Source organism: Capsicum annuum, chromosome 2 (assembly GCF_002878395.1).
Source record: "Capsicum annuum cultivar UCD-10X-F1 chromosome 2, UCD10Xv1.1, whole genome shotgun sequence".
Classification (NCBI taxonomy): Eukaryota; Viridiplantae; Streptophyta; class Magnoliopsida; order Solanales; family Solanaceae; genus Capsicum; species Capsicum annuum.
Genome location: NC_061112.1, coordinates 3668031 through 3693614, shown reverse-complemented (window position 1 = coordinate 3693614; position 25584 = coordinate 3668031). Strand labels below are relative to the sequence as shown.

The following is a 25584-nucleotide window of genomic DNA, read 5'->3' as shown; positions in this document are numbered from 1 at the left end:
GACTTTTAATTGGTATTAGAAAAGGTCTCATTAACAGTATTGCTTAACCGTACGGGAGCAAAGATCTAATGGCAAACTATCAAATTCCAGGACCTCTTCTTCAAGATGGTCACTCCTCCATAAGACCACCATATTTCAATGGACAACACTATTCCTATTGAAAAAATAGATTCAAAATCTTTGTGCAATCAAATAATTTTCAGGCATGGGTTATCATTAAGAAGGGGACCAAAGCCTATTCCAGGACTCAAAGAAGAATAGAATGACAAGGAATCAAGTATTACTGACGTGGAAGACCTTGAAAATCTCTAAGTCACCAAGGAACAACAAGAGGTAATTTAAACTAATACAAGAGTTATAAGTTTACTTCTTTATGCAGTTAGTGGTGAAAAATATGATAAGATACCAACCTGTGAGACTGCAAAAGAAATATGAGACAAACTAGAAGTAACTTATGAAGAAAAAACTTAAGTTAAAAAGGCAAAAATCAATGCTTTGATCAATAAGTATGAGCTCTTCAAGATGGAAGACAATGAGAGTGTGGAATCAATGTTTGCTAGATTTAGTAAAATTATTTGTGAATTGAAGTCATTAGGGATGATCTATCCACACAGTCTGCAATTCAAAAACTTGTGAGAAACCTTCCAAAAGTATGGGAGACCAAAGGTCCCATTCTAGAAGATGGAGATTTCCACAATATGACCTATGATGAACTTCGAGGTAATCTCATTGCCTATGAATGAAACTACATCAATAGGTAAAACAAGGAGGAAAAGAAGAAACCAGTGGCCTTTAATGCTGTAAAAACTGGAGAAGAAGAATCCCTGGAAAAAAGCAACAGTGAGGGTATGGATTTTATAAATTGTGGAGTAAGGCTGATCTTGAAATAGAGGCAACAGAGACCACAAGGGTTAAAAAATAATGAATTCATAAGAAATGATGATCGTTGTTATTACTGTGGAAAGCCCGATCATATTAAACAAAATTATTCAAAGTTGAGAAGAAGATCATCTAGAAGAAATAAAAACTTTGGGGCATGGAGTGCTAAAGATGAAATAAAACAAGAAACAAAAGCAACAAAGATGTGCTTTATGCAATCAAGTGAGGTAAGACTCCACAGTTGTCATAATTGCAACATTCTTCAAGTAAATCTTGCTATGATTAATGATGATCTTCAAAAGGTTATTTATGAATACAATAAACTTGCTCAAGAAAAGAAAGCCTGGGAAGCTCGATTAAAATGAAAGCTTAAAGAGAAACAAAAAAACTGGTGAATCGAACTTGAAGCATGTCAAATCAAAATTGACTTACTTTAAGAAGAAATTAATGATATTAAAATGCAATTAAACAACATTATAAAATCCCCAAGTCACAATTCAATACGATCTAAATCTTTTAAAATGAAATCAAGTTCCTCATTAAGTTCGTTTGAGTTAGCTAACACCTCTTTTTCTTTTCAAGGACCAATCTTCTACACCTGTGGTAAGAAGGGGCATAAATCATATAATGTAGAAAAAAATATAAACGTGTGTAGGTTTCGAGACCTAAAGAAAATACATCTAACCCTCAAGAACCCAAGACTATTTGGGTACCTAAACAAAATTGATCTTTTTGTTTTGAAGGGACATATCCGCAAAAATTATAGGAAAGGAATATGGGTCATCGATAACAGATGTTCCATATGTATGATCCAAAAAAGAAAATTGTTGTTCTCTAAAGAAGATAGATGAAGGATTAGTCAGATTTGGTAATAATGCCAAAGGTGACGTCATTGGAGTCTGCTAAGTGAATCTCAACTCCTCCTGTGAATTCATAGAAGTATATCTCATGGACGGACTGAAACACAATTTACTCAGGATTAGTCAAATGAGTGATATAGGATTTGGAGTCTCCTTCAAAGCTGAAAGTTGCTCCATCAAACATAAAAATAGAGACATCTCTCTTATCGGTGAACATATTGACAATATTTATGTTCTTAATAATCCTAACTTTTCTACTCTAACTTATCTCACTGTGCAAATCAACGACACTTAATTGTGGTATAGAAATCTTGGACATGCTAGTATGCATACCATTGAGAAACTCTTTAGACTCGAACTAGTGAAAGGTCTAACAAAACTCAAGTTTGAGAAATATTACATCTGTGATTCTTGGTAACTGAGTAAACAGAATCGGACATCATTCAAACTCAAATACATTGTCACTACCACCAAACCCTTTCAAACAATCCACATGGATTTTTTTGTCCCCACCAAGATCGCAATTATTGGTGGAAAAAGATATGTATTTGTTATTGTTGATGATTATTCTCATTTTACCTAGGTAATGTTTCTTTCTCATAAGCATGAAACATTCACTAACTATATTGACCCGAGACTACACCTAGTCATAACACGATGCTTAAGACCACAAGTGACGCCAAGCTAACCCATAGTGTGGTATCTATTATGAGTACTAAATAAAATAATAATAAAGCATCATATGAGAAAGCTAAATTCATATAAATACTATTAAAATAAAAAGTAAAATGATACCCAACATGTCTGAACTACTGATAAAACTGAAAATAAACTTGACCATCTGAAGGCCTCTAAAACACGAGGAGTTGATGGGACAAACCCCCAACTAACTATGACTGACTGAAATAAAGAATGTATTGAAAATAACTGCAACTTGTCCTTGAAGGATGAGGACTCACCACAACTGCTTCTGAGTGACACTAAGCTGACTTAGGGCGATCACGGAACTGAGCTTTTGAACCTATGTTATAAGACAACATAGCACAAAAGAGAGTATGCAATTAGTATTTTGAATATACTGGTACATGAGATAGGGACAACTGAGATACATATAAGTACTGAGCTTAAATACATAACATCTGAAATGAATTCAAGACCAAGTAAAACATATGCTATAATAATTTGTAAAATTAAATAACTGGATGACTAATAAACTAAACACTTGGTCATGCAAACATATTCTGATATAGTCTGAATACAAAATTGAGATCGTGGGAGCTAACTACTACTAACATACCCTAATTTAAGCTAATCGGGGTACAACCTATAACCCTAGTTGGAAGGGTGTTGGTACCTTGCCAGGGGTACCTACACATGGCTGACGATAAGTATCCATAAGGCCAATGTCCCGAAGGACAAGGGTGTAATGCCTCTACTGATGGGTAACCTTCATAATCTACAGTGGTGCCGAGGGTCTGGAACTTAGGGACTGCTACTAATGACTTATGCCTAGCTAACGGGGGTTCCGTCATCCCTGCGTTCACTTGGTGCTAACTGTTACTCCCATCTGATTGACACTGGTGTTGTTATTTGTTTAATATGATTTAGTACTAATAAGTGCTTATTATGATGTTATTATGATATTTAATGATACACGCCTAATCTGAATGACTTGTAACTTAATAAAAAGGATAAACATGATTTTCCTAGGTATCGGGTGTTCATAACCCGCCAGCATAAGTTGACAAAATTAACACAATGATGGGGTGTAAATCATTTGATGGACAATTCATAAATTAAAAATTAACATGGTGTCAACTAAACATGTTATTTGTGACTGAGTTTATAAAGCATGTAAGAACATACTTCACATAGGGAACATATTGTCATGGTTTGTATTCAAAACTATTTAGAGATAATTGAGTAAATTCATACTTGACATTGAAATTTCATAAAGAGAAAGGAAAGGGATTATACTTGTAAAATAAGGGATTATCATTATTAAAATATGGAAGAATACTTGAAATTATGAGGAAACACTATTTCATGGTAGAATTAAAGAATTACTTGGAAAAATCATGGAACCCTAAATTAAAAGAAATTAAATTTGGGGACTTTAGGGCTCAATAGGTGGAAGGGACCCATTGATGAATATCCCACATACATGAGTTTCTAGAATTCTTAAAGAAAACTTAAAATTTAGACCTTGAATGTGTGAATTCATAGGAGAAGCTTATAATTGTGTGTTCTTGAGAATGGGAGGAGATTGAGTATTAACTGATGAAGAATGGGACAAAAAATGCCCCCTTAGATTGTAAAACATCAACTGGGTGTTTAGGGAGAGGGGAAAAGACCAAAATACCCCTCACCCATTTAATGAAAATTACAGGATTACACAACCTCCGCAGTACGGAGGCTATCGTGAAGACTAGCGTTTGGGACACAATGTGTACCATGGAGAGCCAGTCTCCCTAGTATGGCAAAATCATGGAGGTATTCTGCCTTTGTGGTCCAAAATTACCCCGAACCTCTTTCAAAAATACCGACTCTCTCGGATGACCCTTTTAACATCTCTAAACATATTTCAACTTATAAATAAATATTTCGGAATGGGAAAGGCCAAAATTAAAAGGTTCAAAATCTTAGGGTCTTAAAATGTCCATTTCACCTTTACTTAGTGTAAATTAAATGGGTTTGGGATTTTTAAACATTTGACGAATAGCTGGAAACTTGTCTAGAATCTTGCAGGGTATTACAATATCTCTCTTTAGGATCATTTATCCCTAATAAAATTGTCTAAGCTGAGATACAAAGAAGACTGAGATCATATGCTGAATACTTATTAATTAAGTTGTGATTAAGTAACTGAATTTGAAACATGACATATGGATTGAATTGAATTCATAAATGTATGCTATGGCATGAGGATGATTGGTGAGCTAAGATAAAAATGAGAGAATTAATTTAAAAGAAACTATTACCTTAAGCTAAATCAGAAATCGTAGAGAAATGTGGGGATACTTGGCTTGCATATGTGCTTCTGTCTCCCAAGTAGCTCTCTCGATGGACTGATTTCTCCATAGAACCTTAACCATGGGAACTTCTTTATTCCTTAACCTACGAATCTGATGATCAAGGATCTCAACTGGAACTTTTTCGTAGGAAAGGCTATTTTTCACGCCCACACTTTCTAAAGGAACAACAGAAGCTGGGTCACCAATGCATTTCCTTAGAAAAAAACATGAAACACTAGATGTACTGATGCCAAATCTGTAGGCAACTCTAAATCATAAGCTATCTGTAACGCTCTGGGTTTTTGGTCCTTGAAAGTTTCTAAAATTGTATCCTCACTGTCCTGACTACGACTTCCTTGATGGGTCGTAGGGAGTCATGACGGGTCAAGGGACTCGATCATAACTTAATTAGAACAAATGGATTAGTATTCTGTTCTGAGTACGAGTGGCTCTTAATTAGTCATCAAGACTTCATATGGGTTATAAGGACCAAGTCATAATGTGTCTTAAAAGTTTGGCCCAAGACACTATCTTCATTACAACTTGAGGCCACGAGTCGTAAAGACTCATAGAGAGCCGTTATGTCCCAATCATAGGGTGTCCAGTGTGTCATCCTAAATTGTTGCTGTCTTAAGTATGAGAAGTGGTTACGAGTCATTAAGTGTGGTTACGAGTTGGTGGGATGAATCATAGCCAGACCAGTATGGTGTCCTGGTGGTTCTGTCTTGACTACGACTCCTTGTGATGAGTCGTAATGTGTCTATTTTTGTCATATAGTGACCCGCAGTCACTTGAAATAAGTTTTAGTCTTTTATTTAAGGGAAATTTAGATATTTCCCCTCTATCCCAATTGTAACCCACTATTGGGAAAGACAGGGGCACTATGAAAGAGCCCGATAGGGTAGCAGTGGAAGAATACCCAAGTCTAAACTTTCCTTTCCAATTTGAACTAAGAGGAGACAAGTAAACCAAGAAAAACAAATTAATATGGCAGCAAAATAATTACCACACAAATACGATAGGGCAAGAATAAAAACAATCACACAAGACACCAAATTTACGTGGAAAAATCTTCGGTGTGAAGAGTAAAAACCACGGGACCAAACCTCCACTATAATCACCAAATAGTTACAATATTGTTCTTCAAAATTTACATAAAACAAGAGCCAATCAATAAGAAACAATACATAAACCATAGCACCAAACACTAGAGAAATAAAGGAGTGAAAGCATAAAAAATGCAGCTACTGTTCAGGAATGAAGAACAGGAGCTACAAGCCACCAAATCAAGATCAGTCAGTTCCTAATCAAATATTGAGATGATATGAATAAGATGTCCAAAAATTAACTCAATCAGACAAGAAACGAAGTGGGAATCGCAATTTGAAGTTGACAGTTGTGGCTGAAATTTAGGTGCGCTTTGTTTGTCTCTCTTTGGCTGCTGAAAACTCTCTTTTTGTGATGGTGAATAAGACCTAAAAAGATCAATATATATGCCCCATAGTAATGGGCCTATGGGAAAAGAAGGGTTGGTTCAAATTGGGCTTTATTTATCCACATAGGAAGGGAAAAAGACCCAATAATCCAACAATTCTCCCCCTCCCAACTATGTGGAGGAGACCGCCATCTCGGCAATCATGCAACAATCTTCAAACTTCCCTCTTGACAAAGCTTTAGTCATCATATCGGAACCACTATCATCCGTATGAATTTTCTCAAGTTCAAGCAACTTAGAATCCAACACATCCCGAATTCAATGGTATCTCACATCAATGTATTTAGACCGACCATGAAATGTAGAATTCTTGCCAAGATGTATGGCACTTTGACTGTCATAATGAAGAACATACCTCTCTTGAGAATAACCAAGTTCCCTCAACAATCTCTTCATTCAAAGCAATTCTTTACAAGCTCCAACGACAACAATAAGCTGAGCTTCTGTAATAGGTAGAGCAACACATTTTTGCAACCTAGATTGCCAAGACATAGCTCCCCCTACAAAAGTAACCAAATACCCAGAATTTGACTTGCAAGTATAAATATCACCGGCCATATTTGAATTAATATAATCACAAAGAATTGGCTTCCCTGTACCAAAACACAAACTCAGACTAGAAGTGCCACAAAGATATCTTATAATCCACTTCACAGTATTCCAATGTTCTCTTCCCAGATTAGAAAGAAAACGACTAACACCATGAGCAATATTCGGTCTTGTTCAAACCATTGCATACATCAAACTACCAATAGCTGAAGCATAGGAAATTTCTTCATATCTTCCTTCTCACCATTACTGGAAAGACACTGCTTCATGCTAAACTTGAAGTGCATAGATAAAGGTATACTGACAACCTTAGCCTTTTCCATGTTAAACCTTTGAAATACTTTCTGAATGTACTTCTCTTGTGATAACCACAACTTTTTGGCCTTTCTGTCACGGACAATTTGCATTCTAAGAATCTGCTTTGCTGGTCCTAAGTGTTTCATAGCAAAAGACTTACTCAACTCTTACTTCAACTTTTGAATCCTACAAGCATTATGACCAACAACAAGCATGTCATCAACATAAAGCAACACAATAATAAAGTCACCATCAGAAAATTTTTGCATAAAAACACAATGGTCTGAAGTAGTCTTCTTGAAGCCCTGCTGATTCGTAAAGGAACCAAACTTTCTGTACCACTGCCTAGGATCTTGTTTCAAACCATACAAGCACTTCTTCAATTTGCAAACATAATTCTCTTTTCCCTTGACTTCAAAACATTCGGGTTGCTCCATATAAATTTCTTCATCTAAGTCACCATGGAGAAAAGCAGTTTTAATATCCATTTGCTCAACCTCTAAATCTAAACTTGCAGCTAAGCCTAGAACCACATAAATGGATGACAACTTCACAATTGGAGAGAATATCTCATCAAAATAAACTCCCTTTTTTTGGTTAAATCCCTTCACAACCAATCTAGCCTTGTACCGTGGAATCGGGTTACCATCTTCATGCTTCACTTGAAAAACCCACATGTTTTTCAAAGCTTTTCTGTCTTTAGGCAGCTTAACCAAATAAAAGGTATGATTATCATGTAAAGATTTAATTTCATCTTTAATAGAATCAAACCACTTTTCTTTTTCATTACTTTCCATGGCCTTATCAAGACTCTCAGGTTCTCCCCCGTCAGTCAAGAGTACATACTCATTAGGAGAATAACGAGATGAAAGTATTCTCTCTCTAGTAGATCTTCTGAGTTAACTTTCTCGAACATCAACAAGTGGTTACTGATCAACCATATCAACTTGCACTGAAGCATCAACAACATCATGTTGGTCATTCTGAACATGATCATCATCTTCATTATCAACTTAATTTTCATCATCATGAAGATTTTCTTTAGGAGTAGTAGTCAAAGGAACTGGATCAACATCAACTAGACTCTCACTACTCTGAGAATCAACCTTCTCAGCTTTGTCAAAATCTTCAATTGTTTGGTCTTCAAAGAACACAATATCACGACTTCTAACAAGTTTCTTCTTAACTGGATAATAGAAACGATAGCCAAATTCATCTTGACCATAACCAATGAAGATACACTACCTAGTTTTAACATCCAACTTTGACCTTTCATCCTTAGGAACATACACAAAAGCTTTACACCCAAAGACTCTAAGATAATCATAAGAACATTCTTACCAGATCAAACTCTATCAGGGACATCACCATCCAAAGCAACAGTAGGAGATAAATTGATAACACAAGTAGGAATATTAAGTGCTTTTCCCCAAAAGAAATCTAGCAGCTTAGCATCTGAAAGCATACATATAACCCTCTCAACTAGAGTTCTGTTCATCCTCTCTACTAAACCATTCAACTGAGGAGTTTTTGAAGAAGTTTTCTGATGCCGAATACCCTGCTCTCTACAATATCTATCAAAAGGACTAATATACTTACCACCATTATCTGAACGAATGTATTTCAATTTCTTTCCTGTTTGTCTCTCAACCAAGGCCTAAAAATCTTTGAACACCTCAAGTACTTGATCCTTGGACTTTAAAGGAAATACCCAGAGTTTGCAAGAATGATCATTAATAAAAGTCACAAAGTAAAGTGCACCACCATGAGACCTTACTTTAAAAGGACCACACAAATTAGAATGCACCAACTCCAGCAAATCAAGCTTTCTTGAAGGCGGATGACTCTGAAAAGAAACTCTTTTCTGTTTACCGGCTAAGCAATAAATACACTTCTTCAACTTTCCTTGTTTCACTCCAGAAAGCAAATTTTTCTTAGCCAAACTATCAATCCTCTTCTCACTTATATGACTCAACGTTCTATGCCATAACTCTGATGAAGTATCATTATCCACCAAGTTTATCAAGCCTTTAGAAGTAGAGCCCTGAAATACGTACAAGTTAGACAACTTATCACCTCGAGCCACAATCATTGAACCTCTAGTAAGCTTTCACTGGATAGCACCAAGGGTGTTAACATAACCCTCATCATCAAGGTTTCCTATAGAAATTAAATTCAAGCGAACATCTGGAACATGCTTGACATTATTGAGAACTAGTTTGGAACCATTGTTACTTTTCAAACAAACAGTGCCAATGCCAAGTACTTTAACTTCATCATTATTGCCCATTGTCAACATTCCAAAATTACCTGGAGTATAAGAAGAAAATAATTTCTTCTTTGGCGTATGATGATAGGCGAAATTACGCGCCTATATCAATATATTTTGCCCATATTTTAGCCTAGTTTCGAGAACTAATTATCTATTTCGTACACTTTTAGTCCTTTTTCCTGTAAATGAGCTAACAAATGTGATTAGGAAAGTTTCAGGTATAAATGATGCAAAATACAGCAATTTATGGCTTACTTGACGCAAAAGAAAGCTCACAAACGAGATGGAAAGGAGCTGGACGCATAAAGGACTAAATCTGCTGCATGGAAAATCTGTCCCGGGCTAAAACAGCATTTCTGAAGACTTTGGGACTTACAGACACAAAGCTGGATTTTTGCCATAATACATTAACCTAGTGCAATTAGGTTATGTGTTTCATCATTCTATTTGGATTATAATTTTGTAACCTTACCCTAGTACAATTGGGTCAAGGATTTCATTAGTATATTAGGATTTGGTTATTTATTTTATTAGTTTAGTAGGAGTAGGATAGGAGTATTATAAATACCCTATCATGTTAGAGATTTTGAAGAGGAGGGGAGACATTCTGACAATTCATTCATCTCCTTACAATTAAGACATCTTCCTACAACCCATTCTCAATTCTTCATTCTTCTACTCTTAAATTCCACAACAAGAGAATCGTTACTTGCTACGGAATCACTAAAACCACACGCCAAACACCTACTATTCACGCCATCCACCATGCAAAACGTGATATCCTTCGCATTCATGGGTAACTAAATCTCTTAGTTGGGGTTATGGAAGCCGAATGAGTTACTATCTATAGCTATGAGTTTGTGAGTTCAAGACAAGTATATTGCTTATATCATTATTCTCTTCATCTTAAATCTACATTCTTTGCGGTTCAAACACAAGAACACGCCATTCTAACATCTAACCTGTTCGAGAGAAAGGTTATTTGTCTAGAAAAGAAGACGCATAGACCAACGCCAGTCTAACATCTGACTTGTTCGAGAGAAAAGTTATTTGTCTGGAAAAGAGATAATGTCAAGGTAGTAGGACACCCTTTCCTATTAAAAAGCTAGTGCCGTACCTGGACTAACTTCTTGGAGAATTCGTACCGTTAGTCACGCTTTAAGCTCGAGAGAGTTAAAGTGAAATAGTCCTTGTTTAGGTCGAGAGACGCTTGGATTTACCATCGACTACAATTCTCTATAAGCAATTACATGTCAAGACTCTACACACTCATAGCCAATAGAGACGTATACCTCAGAAGGTGGACATAACCCCAACGCCTCAATTCTCATTGTTTACAACACACGTGACAATCTCTCTTTATTTTGCTATTTTCAGTTCTTACATTCTTGTTTTGGTTACATACTACAATCCCCCCTTTCCTACGAGACTTGCACTAAAAGTCTAGTAATTTCTCTTGCTTGTTGGCCAAGCTATTCTCTGTGGGATCGATACCCAACCCAGGTTGGGTTCTATATTTGCTAACGACCGCTTTACACTCCCACGAGAGCTGTAGATTGAGCGTTATCAGCGTAACATGAGAAGTAGCACCAGAATCCATAAATCAGCTAGACTCATCACGAACAAGATTGATGACATTCTCTCCACAAGCAACAAGAAGATCATTATTAGCAATAATTGTAACATGATTTTTATTATCGCCTTCATTCTTTTTCCATCTTATATCTCTCTTATGATTGTAATAATATTTCATGATATGCCCTTTTTTATTACAATAGTCATATGTAACATTCTTCAATTTGAACCTCGACTTGTTTCTAGTTTTATCTCTATCATTTGGACCTCTGGACTTGTTTCTCCCCCTCTCTTCAGTAACCAAAACATCAAAGTGTGAAGATGAAGAAGATAAGGCCTGATATCTTCTTCTCATATCTTTATTCAAGACACCACTCTTAACTTATTCCATAGTTACAACACCACCGGGAGCAGAATTAGTCAAAGAAACTCAAAGGATCTCCCAAGAGTCTGGCAGAGTATTAAGAAGCCAAAGTTCCTAAATTTCTTTATCAAACTTTACACCCTTTCGGAACAGTTGGTCAAGGACACCCTGAAAATTATTTATATGATCAGAAATAGGACTGCCCTTTTTATACCTGATATTCATAAATTACTTAAGTAGGAATAACTTATTATTGCCAGTCTTCGCAGCATAAAGTGTCTCGAGATTGTCCTATAAACTTTTGACATGTGTCTCATTCACAATATGATTTCTAACATTATCTTTCACCTATTGTCTGATGTAACCACAAACCTGTAAATACTTAAATTCCCAATCCTTATCTATCATGGATTGAGGTTTAGTAGACGCAAATAAAGGTAGATACATTTTCTTGACAAATAGAAGATCTTTCATCTTGCTTTTCCAAGTATGATAGTTACTACCATTCAAACACACCATCTTGATCATATTTTTCTTTATCATTCAAATCAACAATCAATAACAACCAACACTCTGATACCACTTTGTTGGAAAAGATAGGGGCACTATGAAAGAGCCCGATAGGGTAGTAGCGGAAGAATACCCAAGTCTAAATTTTCCTTTCTAATTTAAAATAAGGGAAGACAACCAAATCAAGAAAAACAAGGTAATATGACAGCAAAAGAATTACCACACTAATACGATAGGACAAAAATAAAGAAAATCACACAAGACACTAAATATATGTGAAAAACCCTTCGGTGTGAAGAGTAAAAACCACGGGACCAAACCTCCATTATAATAAACAAATAGTTACAATATTGTTCTCCAAAATGGACACAAAACAAGTGCCAAACAACAAGAAATAATACATAAACCACTACACCAAACACTAGAGAAATAAAGAAGTAAAAGCATAAAAAATACAGCTACTGTTCGAGAATAAAGAACAAGATATACAAGTCACCAAATCAATCTTCGTCAGTTCCTAATAAAATATTGAGATGAGAGGAACAAGCAGTCCAAAAATCATCTCAATCGGACAAGAAACAAAGCGAAAATCATAATTTGAAGTTGATAGCTGTGGCTGGAATTTAGATACAAAAATCAACTTTGTTTGTCTCTCTTTGGCTATTGAAAACTCTCTTTTTGTGATGGTGAATAAGACCCAAAAATATCAATATATATATGCCTCATAGTAATGGGCCTCTGGGCAAAAGTGGATTGTTCCAAATTGGGCTTTATTTATCCACATAGGAAGGAAAAAAGACCCAATAACCCAACACCCACGGTCTAAAACCCTTTTAGGGACCCCATTAGCATTGTTAACTCACTAAAATACTTTCAAAAAGCTCTCTTAAATTCTCTCGAGCAGCCATACTTAGGGTTTCCAAGAAGTAGGTAATCTAAGAGCTTAAGGGTTGAATTCCTTTTGTAAAACTTGTTATTTCAGGCATGTTACTCTTCCATCATTATTAGTTTGTTAAAAGAATATGTTTTAAAGTACTTTTCATGAGATATTGATAATTGATTTGAAACAATGGTTGTGGGTTTTAAATATTTATGGATTGAACAAATTTTTTCACGGTTTACATATGATTAACCATGCTTTAATTATTGGTTTGAACTTGTGGGTGCATGAGTATGGTGAATAAACTAGGGAATTGTGATTTTCCCAACTTGTGACTTTTGAAGTAGTTATGACCTCAATCTTATATTGTGAAATTGGTTTTTAATTATGAGAAATGTGGAAATTTATAAAATTGAACCAAAAAGGTTGTGAATTCACCATGTGAAGATAATTGATATAGCATATTAATGTTACCTTGCAAGTAGTTGGTATGACGATGCCAAGAATGTCTAAATGTGTATTGTGGTTCAATGAATGGAATTATATGATAAATATTTTAATAAGGCTTTAATAAGTACTGTGTATCTGAGTCACAAAAGTGGTGCTCCCAAGGGACCTACACCAAAAACCACAGTTGCCGATTTGGTGGTCATATGATTGGGTGGTTTGAGTCCCCCTTATTACTATTATTTGATTGGGAGGTTTGAGTCTGCCATATCTTATAACATAATTTGATTCTTATGTCACCTTGATATGTTGGGAGGTTTGAATCCTCTATAGTGCATATGTATAGCCTCTAGTTTGTGCGTCTACAAGTAGTGAGGCCCTGCCAGCTAGGGGAGGGATGGGCCCATATAGACCGTGAGTGCCTTTGTATGTTATAACGATTGAGCTTATAACCCACACTAAAGTTTTAAAATGCATGTTAATCCTTGTTCCCTATCTCGACAAATGATATATCTATATATATATGTATTGATTTTGTGTATTGGTTTTGACTGATTTTGAATTTTTGATCATGACGTTATGTTATCTTATTCCATGAGTTATATGCTAATGTTCACCCTGCTAACCATCTTTGAATGTTGTATCCCCATGTTAAGAAGGCACCAGAGCTATTTTTACTTTTTCTGTGCAGAGTTAGGTCAGTCGGTTTGGTTCGTTGTGTTGTGATAAAGTGGTGAGCTTTTATTCCCCAAAAAGCTTAGGCATTTTACCAGATTTCATTCTTATATTTGAGTTGATAGATATTTTCATTATTATTAACATTATTATTTTCATTCTCATTGTTATTTGTTAGAGTTGGGGACATATCCCGTCCAAGACTGGTTTTGGTTCTTCATTTAAAAAGGCTTTATTTGGAGTAATGTGGATATTGGGTGATATTGGTTGGTTGATTGGCTGGTCATCAGTCATCGATTACAGATATGTTTTGACTTTCTTTAAGCTTGTTGCGTGTTATCTTGTTATATGTTCAGAATTTATTCGACATTGAGGGATGTTGTGTTTTGTTTGGTTAGGTGTAGGGGTAATCTCTTGTCCACATGAGACTTGAGATACCCGTCAAGGTCAATCCCTAGTTCAGGTTATGAAAGAGATGGTATCAGAGCCTACGTTTAGTGTCATTGGATGTCCAACAAAGCCGTGTCAAGTAGAGTCTCATTTATGTATGTGTAGTACACATACTTATAAGGAAGAGGCTACGAGACATTTAGAAATATTTCCCTTTTTTGTTATTCTATTTTAAGCTATAGAGTCTAAGATCTTGAATTTCCTCTAATTTTTATCTATTTATTTTTCAGATCATGCCTCCTAGAAGATCTGATATTTGTGAAAACTCTTCTGTCCTTTCTGAGGATAATGTGGATAGAGCTCATCCTACTCTAGGAGTTCAGACCTGGTCTAGGGTCATCGCTTTTGATTACCTTGAGGGAGCTCCACTGATTCTCGCTATCCCACTTTAAGCACCTGAGGCTGGTGTGTTTAATGTTGTGTTTTGCCAGTTAATTCATTTTCTTACCTAGTTGGTGGCCTTCCAGACTGAGTGTGTTGTTTTGTTGTTCCATCATCTGAGGTCACTAGGATTATCCATTTATGAGGTTAATTCCTCATGTTTTCACTGGTTCTAAAGTCTAGAAAGATCCTTATAACTTTATTGATGAGATGGAAAAAATATTCTATGTGATGTATGCTACTGATGTAGAGGGTGTAGAGTTCATTGCTTATCAGTTGAAGGATGTAGCATTGCAATGGTAGGAGGAGTGGGACCAGTTTAGGTATGATGATGTTGAGTCCACTTTGTGGGATGATTTCTCTAGTGCTTTCCTTTATAACTTCTTTCCTTAGGAGTTGAGAGAGACACATATCGAGGAATTTATGAATCTGAAGCAAGGTAGGATACCTGTCAAGGAGTAAGCCTTAAAGTTTCATTAGTTGTCACGTTATGTTCCTGAGTTAATGTCTAGCATGAGGGCTAGAATGAGGAAGTTTGCCTCTGGGTTATCTTGTAAGTTGATCTTAAAGAGAAAGGCTACCTTGTTGAACAAGAATATGTACATCTCTAGACATGTGGTATATATGCAAGAGGTAGAAGAGAAGAAGAAAAAGCAAGCGGAGATGAGTGAAAGGCAGACAAAAAAGTTTTGCTATTTGGATAAGGGTGGAGTTCAGCAGCAAAGTGGAAGAGACGATAAAAAATAGTCTAAGAAAAAGTATGGCAATTCTGGCTCCTACTCTATGGCCAGTGCTCCTTATCCAAAGTTGGTGGGTGATCATCGTTCTCAGTATGATAGAGGGTTTAGAGCACTAGAATCCTAGCCTCTGGCTAGTGGGGCTCAGTCAGCTCCATCATATCCTCCTTGTAGATTTTATGGTCAAGTGCACTGTGATGTTTATGAATAAGAGAGGGACAAGTACATTAAATATGGTTAGATTGTTCATATGCAGAGGGATTATCCTTCTAAGGTTGTTTCTGGGGAAAATAAGATCCATGTAGATACTTCGTCCACTCCTTCACCAAAGGGTGCTACTTTTACTTCTGGCTTCGGCACTGGACAAAACCATCTGTATGCTCTTTCCACTAGCTAGGATTTTAAGGCGTCCCTTGATATTGTTACTAGTATGCTCAAACTCTTTTCCCGTGATGTATATTATCTACTTGATCCTGGGTCTACTCTCTCTTAGTGACCTCTTATATGGCTATTTATTTTGGTTTTGATCCTGAGTGTATTTCAGATCCCTTCTCTGTGTCCACCTTAATAGGTGACTCCATTATGGCTAGAAGGTTCTATAAGGGTTGTGTGATGTCAGTCCATGGTAGGGAGACCTTGGTGGATCTAATAGAGTTGTACATATTAGACTTTGATGCAATTTTGGAGATAGATTGGTTACATTCGTGTTGTACGTCTCTTGATTATCAGACTCAGAGGATCAGTTTCCATATTGTAAAAAATATAGTAATTAAGTGGGAAGGTAGTTCTATAGTACTTAAGGGAAGGTTTATTTTGTATCTTAGAGCCCAAAAATTAGTTTTTAAAGAGTGTCTCTATCACTTAGTGCATGTTAAGAATTCTATATTCGAAGTCCTTCTTTGCAGACTGTCCCTATAGTTTGTGAATTTCCCGAGGTGCTCCCTGATGATTTTCCTAGTGTACCTCCCAATAGGGAAATTGATTTTGCAATTGATTTTCTTTTGGACACTCATCCTATTTCTATCCCTCCTTATAGGATAGCTCTGACTGAGTTAAAGGAACTCAAAGAGCAGTTATAAGATCTTCTGAACAATGGTTTTATCCGCCCTAGTGTGTCTCTATGGGGTACTCTTGTTCTTTTCGTGCTTAACAAGGATGGTTCCCTTTGAATGTCTGTTGATGACCTCTAATTGAATAAGATGACCCTAAAGAATAAGTGCCCACTTCTGAGGATTGATGATCTATTTGATCAGCTTCAGGGAGCTAAGTTCTTTTCTAAGATTGATCTTGGTGGGGTTACCATCAGTTGAAGATTAGGGAGTTGGATATCCCTAAGATTACTTTTCAAACTTGGTATGGTCATTATGAGTTTTTGGTGATGTTCTTTGGATTGACCAATGCCCTGATAATATTTTTGGACCTTATGAATCGAGTTTTCTCAGTTCTTAGATTTGTTCATGATTATCTTTATTGATGATATTTTGGTATATTCTAAGAGCGAGATAGATTATGTTGATCACCTCTACCTTGTGTTGCAGACCCTAAAGGATTAACATTTATATACAAAGTTCTCTAAGTGTGAGTTCTGGTTGAATATTGTGACTTATTTGGGTCATGTTATTATTAGTAAAGAGATCATGGTGGATCTACAGAAGGTTGAGGTGGTTAAGAAGTGGCCTAGACCCACGACTCCATTTGACATACGGAACTTCTTGGGTTTTACCGGCTACTATAGAAGGTTTGTGGAAAATTTCTCTTCTATTGTTTCCCCATTGACTAAGTTGACTCAAAAGAAGGTGAAATTGTTTTTGTCTGAGGCATGCGATGGTAGTTTTGAGAAATTGAAGGATAAGTTGACTTCGGCTCTAGTTTTGACTCTGCCTAAGGGTCCTGATGGTTTTGTAGTCTATTGTGATGCATCTCGGGTAGGACTGGATTGTGTGTTGAGATAATATGGGAAGATAGTTGCTTATGCTTCTAGACAGTTGAAAGTTCATAAGAAGAATTATTCGACTCTTGATTTGGAATTGTTAGTTGTGGTATTTGTATTAAAGATTTGCTGGCAATATTTGTATGGGGTCCATGTTGATAACTATTCTGCTCATAAGAGCCTGCAATACGTGTTCATCTAGAAAGAATTGAATCTCAGGCAAAGAAGATGGCTTGAGTTACTCAAGGACTAGGACACGTGTCTTTACTATCATTCGTGTAAAGTTAACGTGGTTGTTAATTCTCTTAGCAGGTTGTCCATAGGAAGTTTGTCTCATGTGGATGAGAAGAAACTGGATTTGGTGAAAGATATTCACCATTTGGCTAAACTCGGAGTTTTTCTCTTAGAGTCTGAGAATGGTGGTGTAATTGTTCAAGAGGTGGTAAGGTCATCTCTTGGTGCCAAGGTAAAATAAAAGCAAGCGTTGGATCCTATTCTGAAGCAAATCAAGAATGATGTAGGTATGTAGAAATTGATGGTTTTTAAGATTGGTGGTTGGTATCTTCAGGTACCAAGGTAGATTATGTGTTCCCGACGTTGATGGGTTGCAAGGAAGAATTTTGACCAAAGCTTATGAGTCGCGTTATACTAATCATCCTGGTTAAAAAAAAATGTATCATGATCTTAAGGAGATTATTGGTGGAATAATATAAAGCTGGATGTGGCTAATTTTGTGGCTAAGTGCATGGTGTGTCAGCAAGTGAAGGTAGAGCAATTAAAGCCCGATGGATTAACTTAAGAGATTGAAATGCCGGTGCAGAAATGAGAGATAATTTATATGGATTTTTTATGGGTCTTCTGTAGTCTTTCTAATCAATTGATTTGATTTGGATCATCATGGATAGGATGACTAAGTCTGCTCACTTCTTTCCAGTAATGACTAATTTCTCTTCTAATGATTATGTCAAGTTATTCATTAAGGAGATCGTGAAGTTGCATGGTACTCTAGTTTCCATCATATCTGATCGGGGTACCTAGTTATCTTCTTACTTTTAGAGATTATTACAGTGAGGTTTGGGGACTAAGGTGATCCTTAGCACCACTTTCCACCCGCAGACGGATGGGCAAGCGGAAAGGATAATTCAGGTTTTGGAAGATATCCTTTGGGCTTGTGTTTTTTATTTTGGCGGTAATTGGGTTGACCACTTGGCTGTCATAGAATTTTCCTACAACTACAGTTATCACTCTAGCATTGGTATGGCTTCGTTGGATGCTTTGTATGGTAGAAGGTGTAGATCTCCTATTGGGTGGTTTAAGGTTGGTAAAAATAAGTTATTTGGTTTGGATCTAGTTCACTAAGCTATGGAGAAGGTGAAGGTGATTCGGGATAAACTTAAGGCTTCCCAAAGTCGCCAAAAGTTCTATACAAATATAAGTCGAAGGGAGTTGGAGTTCAGTGTTTGTGATTGGGTGCTTTGGAAGGTGTCCCCTATGAAGGGAGTGATACAGGTTGGTAAGAAGGGGAAGCTCAGTCCCTACTATGTTAATCCATACTTGGTTTTAAAGAGGGTTGGCAATGGCTCTTATGAATTGGAGTTACCTTCTAGTTTGAGCTCTATTCATATGGTGTTTTATGTTTTTATGTTGAGGAAGTGCGTGGGTGATCCTTCAAGGGTTATTTCCTTAGAAGAGGTAGGTATTTCAGATTCCTTGTCCTACGAAGAAGTCCTGATTGAGATTTTAGATCGGCAAGTCCGTGGGTTGTGGACTAAGGACGTGGCATTGGTAAAGGTTTTTTGGAGAAACTAGAAGGTTGGGAAGATACTTTAGAAGCCGAAGAGGACATGAAGTCCATGTATCCATTCTTGTTTCCCATTTTGGATAATCAATTTGAGTTATGTGTATTGCTTAACGTTTTTGTTTTCTGACTTTTTTTTAAAGGAAATAGTGATTTCCCTGGTATCTTTGATTTCTATCTTTGTTAAAGGTAAGAGTAGGAGTATGTGGAGTCAAATCGTGCTAATAAATGTCTTGTCCTGTCATTCAAGGAGGAATGATCCTAAGGGGGAGTATGTAACACCCCTGGTTTTTGGTCCATGAAAATTTCTAAAATTTTATCCTCACCGTCCTGATTACAACTCCCCTAATGAGTCGTAAGGGCGTCATGACGGGTCATAGGGACTCAGTCGTAAGTTAATCAAAATAAGTGGCTTAGTATTGTGCTCTGAATACGAGTGTCTCTCAACTAGTCATCAAGACTTCTTATAGGTCGTAAGGACCAAGTCATTAGGTATCTATATAATTTGGCCTAAGACACTGTCTTTATTAGAACTTGAGTCCACAAGTTGTAAAGACTCTAGACGAGTCGTTATGTCCCAATCGTAGGGTCAGTGTGTCATCCCAAATTGTTGTTGTCTTGAGTATGAGAAGTGGTTACTAGTCATTAAGTGTGGTTAAGAGTTGGTGAAACTAATCGTAGCCAGAACAGTATGTGGTCCTGGTGGTTATGTCTTGACTACGACTCCTTGTGATGAGTCATAATGTGTCTATACCAGTTGTATAGTGACCTATAGTCACTTGCAATAATTTTTAGTCTTTTCATTAAGGTCACTTTGGATATTTCCCCTCTATCCCAATTATAACCCACGACCTAAACCCTATTGGGGACCCCATTATCATTGTTAACTCAGTAAAACACTTTCAAAAAGCTCTCTTAAATTCTCTCAAGCAGCCATACTTAGGTTTCCAAGAAGTAGGTCATCCAAGGGCTTAAGGGTTGAATTCCTTCCATGAAACTTGTTATTTCAGGCATGCTACTCTTCCCTCATTGTTAATTTGTTAAAAGCACATGTTTTAAAGTATTGCTCATGAGATATTGATGATTGGTTTGAAACAAGGGTTGAGGGTTTTGAATTTTTATGGATTGAACAATGTTTCTCATGCTTTACATGTGACTAATCATGCTTTAATTATGGTTTTGAACTTGTGGGTGCATGGGTATGATGAATAAACTAGGGAATTGTGATTTTCCCAAACTTGTAACTTTTGAAGTGGTTATGACCCCAACCCCAGATTGTTAAATTGGTTTTTAATTATGAGAAATGTAAGAATTTGTAGAATTGTACCAAGGAGGTTGTGAATTCCTCCAAGTGAAGATAGTTAGTGTAGCATGTTTATGTTATCTTGCAAGTATAGTTGGTATGATGATACCAATAATGTATGCCTAAATGTGTATTGTGCTTCAATGAATGGGATTGTGTGATGAATGTTTTAATTGGACTTTAATGAGGGTTGTGTAGCTGAGTTGTAAAAGTGCTGATGTCAAGGAACCCACACTGGAAACTGCAGTTACTGACGCAGGGGTCTATATGACTGGGTGGTTCGAGTCCCCCTTTTTACTATCATTTTATTGAGAGGTTCGAGTCCCCCACATCTTATTACATGATTTGGTGCTCGTGCCATCTTGATATGCAGGGAGGTTCGAGTTCCTTATAGTGCATATGTATATCATCTGGTTCATGCGACCGCATGCACTGGTGCCCTACCAGCTTGGGGAGAGCTGGGACCATATAACCCGTGGGTGCCTTCCATATTATGATGGTTGAGCTACACAACCAGGCTAAAGTTTATAAATGCATTTTAAGCCTTGTTCCCTAACTCGACATGTGATATATCTATATGTTTATGTATTGATTATGTGCATTGGTTTTGACTGATTTTGAACTATTGATCATGGTATTATGTTATCCTTATCCCTGACTAACATGTTACTGTTCACTCTACTAGCCATTTCCGGACGCTGCATCCCCACGGAATGCAGGCACCAGAGCTACTTCTACTTTTTATGTGCACGGTTAGGTCAGTTAGCTCAGTCCTTTGGTTTGTTGTGTTGTGGTGAAGTGGTGAGCTTCCATTCCCTGGAAGGCTTAGGCATTTCACCTGCTTTCATTCTTAGATTTGAGTTGATAGATACTTTTATCATCATTAACATTATCATTTTCATTCTCATTGTCATCTGTTAGAGTCAGGGACATGTCCCGACTAAGACTGGTTTTGGTTCTTTATTTAGAAGGCTTTGTTTGAATTACCGTAGATATTGGGTGATGTTGGTCAGTTGTTTGGTCGGTCATCGGTCGTCGGTTATAGACATGTTTTGACTTTCTTTAAGCTTTTTGCGTGCTATTTTGTTATATGTGCGGAATTCATCCGACATTGGGGGATGTTGTTTTTGGTTTGGTTAGGTGCAGGGAGTGATCTTCACTTCACGTGGAACTCGAGATACCCATCATGGCCTGGATCTATTTTGGGTCGTGACACTACCTTCCCAAAATGGCTCAAAATCCTATATGGGCCAACATAACGGGGATTAAGCTTCCCATTCTTATGAATCTCTTCACCCCTTTCATAGGTGAAATTTTCAAATAAATCAAGTCACCGACATCAAACTCAAGATCCTTTCTCCTCACATCAGCATAAGATTTTTGACGACTTTGGGTTGTCTTCAGCCTTTATCAGATTAACTGAACTTTCTCCATCACCTCATACACTAAAATAGCTTTATCAAAGCAGCCTCACCTACTTTAAACCACCAATAGGTTATCTACACCTCCTTCCATAGAGAGTCTTAAATGTGTCATCTGAATACTGGAGTGATAGCTGTTGTTGTAGAAAAACTCAATCAAAGGTAAGGGGTCATCCCAAGTACCCTTGAAGTCGGTAATACAAGCCCTCAACATATCCTCCAGGGTCTAAATGGCCCTCTCTGCCTGACTGTCTGTCTGAGGATAAAAAGTTGTACTGAGATGGACTTGGGTACCAAGACTCTTCTGAAAAGCCTTCCAAAAGTGAGAGGTAAACTGGGTAACTCTATCAAAAATGATGGTCAACGAAACCCCATGAAGCTTTACCAAATCCATAAGATAGAGTCTAGCATAATCCTCAGCTGAATACAAAGTATGAGCTGGTAAGAAATGGTCTGACTTGGTGATTCTATCTGCAATGACCCAAATCAAATCATGCTGACGATGCATACGAGGTAACCCTGTCACAAAATCCATGTTCACCACCTCCTAATTCCAAGTGGGGATGTTGAACTCTTGAAGCGTACCACTAGGCCTTTGATGTTCAACCTTAACTGCTAACAATTCCAGCACATAGCCAGAAATTCCGCAATATCTTTCTTCACACCATTCCACCAATTGATTTACTGTAATTCACGGTACATCTTAGTGGCCCGGTATGAATAGAATATCATACACCATGCACCTCTGCTAATATTTGTTGTCTCAAACCATCCACACTCGGAACACATAACCTTCCCTGATAATGAAATACACCATCTCCCCCTTAGGAGAAAACCTCAATCTTCTTATCCCAGACCGTCTCCTTCAACTTGACCAAAATAGGATCCCTATCTTGCTTTTCTTTAACTTCAGCAACCAATAAAGATTCAAAATCATTATGAACCCATATACCTTCCACCAAATCAACCAACTGAACACCTAATCTAGCAAGCTAATGATCCTCATGGACTAACTCTTTCGTATCCTCCAATATACACAATATTTTCCATAGACAATCTACTAAGGGCATCGGCCACTACATTAGCCTTACCTGGGTGATACAACACACTCATATCATAGTCTTTCAACAATTCAAACCACCTTCTCTGAAGAAGATTTAGACCCTTCTGAGTGAACACATATTGTAAACTCTTATGACCCGTGAACACATTATCATGGACCCCATAAAGGTAATGCCTCAAAATCATTAAGGCAAAGACAAGTGCTGCCAACTCAAGTTCATGGGTTAGGTAATTCTTATCATGGAGTTTAATCTCCCTTAAGGCATAGTCTATGACCTTACCTTACTGCAATACAGAATCAATATCAACTCTAGAAGCATCAAAATAAACTACAAACCCATCTGAACCCTCTGGTAGAGTTAATACTGGGGCAGAAGTGAGTCGAGTCTTCAAATCTTGCAAACTCTTCTAGGAAGAATCTAACCACTGAAATTTGAATTTTTTCTGGGTTAGTAGGGACATGGGAGAAACAATAAAAGAAAAACCTTCAACAAACCATTTTTAGTAACCAGCTAAACCTAAGAAGCTCCTAATATCTGATGGATAGATAGGTCTAGGCTAGTTTCACACTGCTTTGATCTTTTGAGGATCAACTCAAATTCCATCACCGAAAATGATACGACCAAGAAAAGATACTGATTTCAACTAGAATTCGCACTTGGTGAACTAAGCAAATAACTGGTGATCCTTAAGGATCTGCAATACAATCATCAAATGATCATTATGATCACCTTCACTGCGTGAATAGATGAGGATGTCATCTATGAAGACTATAATGAGCATGTCCATGTACTACTTAAACACCCTATTCATCAAGTTAATAAAAGCCGCAGGAGCATTCGTTAGTCCAAAAGACATACCTAGAAATTTGAAGTGACCATACGAGTTCTGAAGGCTGTCTTCGAGATGTCACATACCCAGACTCTAAGCTGATAATAGTTGGATCTAAGGTCTATCTTAGAGAAATAACTTGCACCCTGAAGTTGGTCGAACAAGCCATCAATTTTGGGGAGGGGATACTTATTTTTTATTATAACTCTATTTAACTATCAGTAATCGATGCACATTCTGGGGGAACCATATTTATTGCGTACGAAGAGAGTTGGATCATCCCATGGAGAAAAACTTAGCCTGATTAAACCCTTATCTAAGAGATGTTTCAACTATTCCTTCAATTCCTTAAGCTCACTAAAGCCATTCTGTAGAAAGAATTGAGATAGGCTGTGTATCTGATAAGAGATCTATTTCGAAATCAATTTCCCTCTTGGGAGAAAGTCTGGGAAGATCTCAGGGAAAACTTCTAGAAACTCATTCACAAATGGAACTGACTCGAGGCTCGGAGTTTCAGAATTTGATTCCTTGAATCCAACAAGATGGTAAATAGATCCCTTGGAAATTATCTTGATTGCCTTAAGATAGGAGACAAGTCGACCTAGAGGCTTGAAGTGCCACCCCTCTATTCAATAACAGGCTCATTAGGGCAATGGAATTGTATTATTCTATTTCTAAAGTCAAGTAAGGCATAGTATGAGTGGATCCAATCCATGTCGAGAATGACATCAAAATCAGTCATCTCTAAATCTATAAGGTCAACAAAAGTGAATTTCTGAGACACTATGATAGGGCAATTTTGGTATACCCATTTGGTTGTAATAGAACTACCGAGTGGAGTATATACTGATAAGAATTCTGCTAAGATTTCAGGATGAATTCTACTGATATATAAGGAGTTACAAAAGAAATCGAAGTTCCAGCGTTCAACAATGCATAAACATGAAGGTGGAAAATTTGTAACATACCCATAACTATATCAGGAGAACTTTCTTGATACAGTTGAGTTTGGAGAGCATAAAGTCAGTTCTAACGCTGCCCACTGGTGGCACTGGAGATGACGCCCTACTGAGTAGGGTGACCTGCTGGTGTTGCAGAAGGATTAGTCTAGCTCTACTAATGATTATTTCTACCCTTCCACATACCTAATGGGAAATCCCTTATCTTGTGGCTTGACTTGCCACATCTGAAGTATGTATCACTACCTGCTCTATATTTACCCTGATAATTCTTACCACACTTCTTGTAAATTGGGTTTCTATGGTAACTATTCACACTACCCTATCACTTGGAGCATGGTTCTCTATCTCGATTGTCCTATTTAAACTTAGGCACTGGAGCATTGGATGAAAATGGAGCTGGAGCTGAAGATTTATAGCAAAACTGAGAATGATTACCACCTTTCGACCTCTGCTGAGAAAAGTTGAAACTACATATTTTGGCCTTTTTATTTTCAATTTCCTTATCCTTACGTTTCTCCTTCTCAATCTGCTGAGCATAGACCATCAACCTAGAGAGATCCATATCTTTTATCAGCATCACTGCTCTACACTCTTTGACAACATCTTCAAAAACCCCTGACACAAACTTATTCATCCTGGATCTAGAATCGACCACCATAGTCGGAGCATACCTCGCTAACTGGGTAAACTTGAGTGAGTACTCTTTCACACTTATACTACCTAGTGTCAAATTAATGAACTCATGAACTTTAGCCTCCCTCAACTCAAGTGGGAAAAATCTATCTAAGAAACATGTAGCAAACTCATTCCACTCTATAGTCACTACCCCAATACCTCAGTCCTCATTCCACTGCTTAAACTAAGTATGAGCTATTCCTTGCAACTGGTAAGT

The 25584-nt window shown here is 37.1% G+C and overlaps 1 protein-coding gene across 1 annotated transcript; it reads right to left on the bottom strand.

The window, feature by feature from the left end:
• Nucleotides 1–6644: 6644 nt before the first annotated feature.
• Nucleotides 6645–25350, bottom strand: LOC124895914. Its single transcript, XM_047406460.1, has 2 exons — nt 25128–25350; nt 6645–6841 (listed from the first exon to the last, which is right to left on the bottom strand). Exons 1-2 carry the CDS (start codon nt 25348–25350, stop codon nt 6645–6647), a joined length of 420 nt encoding a protein of 139 aa, XP_047262416.1.
• Between the last annotated feature and the right edge of the window lie 234 nt (nt 25351–25584).

Coding starts and splice junctions, on each gene's coding strand:
- LOC124895914 (XM_047406460.1), bottom strand. CDS start 25,350: ATGGTGGTCGATTCTAGATCCAGGATGAATAAGTTTGTGTCAGGGGTT. Junction 6,842..25,127: donor TCAGCAGAGGTCGAAAGGTG/GTAATCATTCTC, acceptor GTTTTGGTACAG/GGAAGCCAATTCTTTGTGAT.